This window comes from Opisthorchis viverrini (assembly GCF_000715545.1).
Source record: "Opisthorchis viverrini unplaced genomic scaffold opera_v5_13, whole genome shotgun sequence".
NCBI classification, from domain to species: Eukaryota; Metazoa; Platyhelminthes; class Trematoda; order Opisthorchiida; family Opisthorchiidae; genus Opisthorchis; species Opisthorchis viverrini.
The window spans coordinates 2,236,165-2,240,382 of record NW_008751669.1 but is presented as its reverse complement, the minus strand read 5'-3'; the positions used below and the strand labels follow the sequence as shown (position 1 = coordinate 2,240,382).

General features: G+C 40.8%; 1 protein-coding gene across 1 annotated transcript; it reads left to right on the top strand.

Moving 5' to 3' along the window:
* Positions 1-1,456: 1,456 nt before the first annotated feature.
* On the top strand, positions 1,457-1,924 carry T265_01249 (hypothetical protein; the record flags this gene model as incomplete). Its single annotated transcript, XM_009165234.1, has 1 exon — positions 1,457-1,924. The coding sequence occupies one exon, from the start codon at positions 1,457-1,459 to the stop codon at positions 1,922-1,924; it is 468 nt and encodes a 155-aa protein (XP_009163498.1).
* Positions 1,925-4,218: the final 2,294 nt, after the last annotated feature.

Genomic DNA, 4,218 nt, shown 5'->3' with positions numbered 1-4,218 from the left:
ATCCGAATAGAGCAGCCCGAGCTTGACCAGCAGGACCAAGTGCCCCGATAGTTAATTGCTTAAGTCACACTACCAACGATTTCAAATATTTGAGCTCGATATCAGAACATTGACGTACGACCTAATCAAACGCCTCAAATCAATTCATCATGTACGATATTGAGGCTTTTACTGTTTCATGGCAAATATTCATGAGAGAAGAACACTGTAAATGAAACGTTGGACATAGAGTCATAGTCAGCCGTTTGCATCCAAAAATCCTCTGTCTGATTCCTGTTCATTATTCCCGATAATATTTGTTCGGGTTGAACTTTTGTTCACATTTCGTGGTGTGCATTCCCATTTGTCGTTAGTCCCAGTCCTAGGTTATACCAGTATGCGTGCACTGCACTGCCTGTATTCTCGTGATTATTGTCGCACACACACGCTAGCCTTTCCTATTACAAAATGGACTTTGCTACGCTGGCGGGCACATCAAACGAACAAAAGTGCACGCATCCCCGTGACGAGCATAAATAGCGTCAGCGGCTCATTGTGCTGTTTGGGGAATTATCAACAACAAATTGAGCGATCCCATAGCAACAAACGTTCCAGGCGCAACGCCCACAATAGACAATGGTGGAAGCCCGCACAATACTTGCTTAGAAAAGTGTAGGAAATGCGGTAAAATTTCAAATGTAAAATTAAGCAGACTCGAGCTGAAGGTAAAGGGTCTTGTTTTGCACGAAATACTTGATTTTTCGTGTCGAAAAACAATCCGTTTATTTACGTATTCGTTTCGTGAGACACCAGGATTTACAGGTTCACATTTTATTATCTTGCTTTAATTAAGTATTCTACTCATTTTCCGCATTGCCTCATTAGCTATTTACAAAGAATGTAACAGTTTTGCGCGGTATTTGCCAACTCATCCAAAAGCCATAAAAACAGGGTAAATCTGGTACCTAAAAATTATGATTAATTTGGAAAAACTATGAGCAAAGTTGCATCGCATAATGCCCAGGACTGTTGCGCTACGATTTCTTATGATGCAATGTTAAACAATCTGGCATCTCTTGTAGTGGCTGGGTGGAAGTTATGTTTCCACTACAACAAAGGTTTGAATATGAAAGAAGAATAATGAGCCAGTCACATGCCACAAAAGCCTCTGTTTACTCACAGCCCGCGATTGTCAGCACCTGTTGATCAGCACTTACTGACCGCATTTTCCAGGTGGACGCGATGATATTCAATTGTGTGGTTGCAGTTCTTTCACGAGTATTTAATCATCCCACTGGGTAGTTGGACTGAGCTACTCTTTTACTGCAGCGATGTTTCCGCAAATGTAACTTAGAACAACTCATGGAACAGATAAATATTTACCTTCTTCTTGCTTTTTATCTGTTAGTTCGGTGTGTACATGTTGCACCACAATGAGGTCTCGCAAATTAAATTTGAAGCGGATGCTCGGGCTGCCATGCTATTTGGTGTTGATATTCTTGCGAATACTGTTGCTGTAAAGATGGGGCTGAATCTTATTTTTGAGAGCTGGTGGGAATCTATAAAGGAAACAAAGGATGTCAACGTTGCTAAGGGAACTGAACCGAAAGACAGATTTCAGAATATTGGGGACAAATTGGTTCAGGGCGTTGCTGTCAACAAAAATGAAGAAGCCGGTGACGACACTCCCACTACTACCGTATTAGCTAGAGTGATCGCTAATGTAGGATTCGAGAAGATTAGCAAGGTGAATAACCCGATCGAGTTTCGGAGAGGCGTTATGACCGCAGTTGACGCTGCGGTCGCCGAGCCGAAACGTCTATTAAAGCCCATCCCGACTCCCAAAGAGGCAGTCCATGTAGCAACTATCTCTACGAACGGCGGTATTGGCATTGTGGAGTTCATCTCTTCTGAAATGAAGCGTGAGGGGCTGATGGCACCATAAAGGTGAAGGATTGCAAAACATCGAATGACGAACCGGAGTTTATCAAGGTTTATCAGTTAAGAATGTCTTGTTGGCCACCCGATGGGACGACGTTTGGTTTGAACACCTTTTTCGAAGTCTCAGCTGAATCCCAGCTAAATTTCTGGTTGATAACATTCTACAGCTGCATGTTCTGCACACAATCCGTCTAATATTGGAGATAGCGCAGTATCTTATTTCTTTCATTTCGTTCTTGTGATGCTAGTCGCCAAATTCTGCAACTTATGTAAAATTCGGATTCTTTATTTTGATTAAATTGTGTCAAGATCACCGTATTTACTCTAGGACACAATACAAATTAAACAACACAGTATTGCCAGAAAAGGCTGATTCATTACTGCATTTAAATGGATGTGGACAGTGTGACTAAATACCATCGAGAGTTCTCGTAGGGTGTATCTATCCGCCTCGGGAACACATGGCTACAAAAGAAGCAATCGAATTAACATGTGATACACTGCTACCACACTATTGTTATGAAAACACAGACAGCAACGTCCATGTTTGAAAATTTCGGTTGGTAAAATTTTGCTTTTCTGTTTCCTGTGTAAGATGGTTTACCTGATCGAATCGTGTTGGCTTCGGCTTCTTTGAGTGTTTGCTGGTAAACAGTCTTTAATCCATTCTCTGATGCACGGTAGAATAACGGTTTATCTTCCTTGGTCGGGACAAATAGTCTACAAACTTTACACAATTGAACCTAGTCGCATCTCAGTTTAACCGTCGTGGTGCGTGGTGAGTGATACGTAGGTATACTAAAAACAACTCTCAAATTCACTATCTAATTAGTATGGAGAGGACTGCGCATGGATATGACAGCCATCGTAAATTTGTAAACGCCTGCAAAGGTGTCACGCAAATCCTGGATAAACGCACCAGGTACTGTTAGTAAACGGTTGTTGTCGTACAAGTATTTTCCGTGAATAAATATGATGCTCATGAGTAAGCGTCTAAATATGAGAAATGCAGTTGTGTTATGAATGTGTTTGGTAGACTTATGTATGATACCCTCAATTTCACATCTCACTATGGTCAAACTACTTGCTTTTGAACGTTTAATTTTCCACATCTACCAGTTTTTGGTATGTGGAACTGTACAGCCTGGGTGATAGTTCAATCTTTCACAATTCTAATACAACCGCCAGAAAATACGAAAAATCCTCGTTACTTTTTTTGGCAGAAAGTTAGTAGGAAACAGGAAACTCGCAAAAATGCACAAATCTTGTTTTGTCAAGTCAATCTCAATTGATGGACAAGTAAAGTTCAATGGAAAAACTAAGAAATCTGCTAACGTTCCGCCAAGCACTGTTGCTAAAGAAAGCCGAACCCACGCTACCAGTTCTTAGAAATGGTTCACTGATCACTGATTCTGATAGGTAAACATAGTAAACAGCGTATAAACAAGTGTCACTCTCCTAAAGACAGCTTTTACTAACAAGTACAGGTTGTTCAGAGGCCCTACGCTCATATCATCTACCGTTCTTCAGAACTGCACGTGGACAGTATATTTTTCACTCTTTCAAATTGGAAAGAATTAAACAATTTGTGCCTGTGCCCTCCAATAATAAATTACCATGAATTATTGCAACCCAAATACCTTGGGTCTAATTTACCCTCTTATCAGCACAGACGGATTACGTAAAAATATTTTCAAACCTGCCTTTTGGGTTTGTTTTTTTACTTTGAACCGTGAAGCTCATTTCACCTTCTAACCCGGCGTTTTTTGTGCCACGCACAGTTAAGATCCGTCTGTCTGATTGGAGTTCAGCCTTTTCTAGGTAGCGATTAGGTTTCATCGTAATGCAAGTGAGCTGGATGAAGGTACCTACTGGAAAACAGTTGTTCTTCCAACGTCTACAGCCTGTCGTCGAAATCAGCCAACTGCTCACCATGCGGTAACAGTGTAACCGAAAATATTGAATTAACTATAAATGACCCACGAGTTGCAACCGTTTTCTCGTGACGATGTACCTAATTCAAAAAACATTGTCGCCACTTGAGAGCTAGCAGAACATTATATTTTAGCAAAAGTAACCTCCATAATCACTGCCAAATGTTGGCCTAAAGTAGGTCTTTTACCATCAATCTTAGTACTAATTTCAGATGGTTATGCTAGTCGTTACAATGCCATATTTCTGCAAAATCATCTGGAGGTCAACGAAAATTTAAACCGAACGATAGATAAACAAGCGCGGTGAAATCGCCACTTTTGATGACGCCATACTATATCTGGGTTTTATGAGAACATCCTTTGG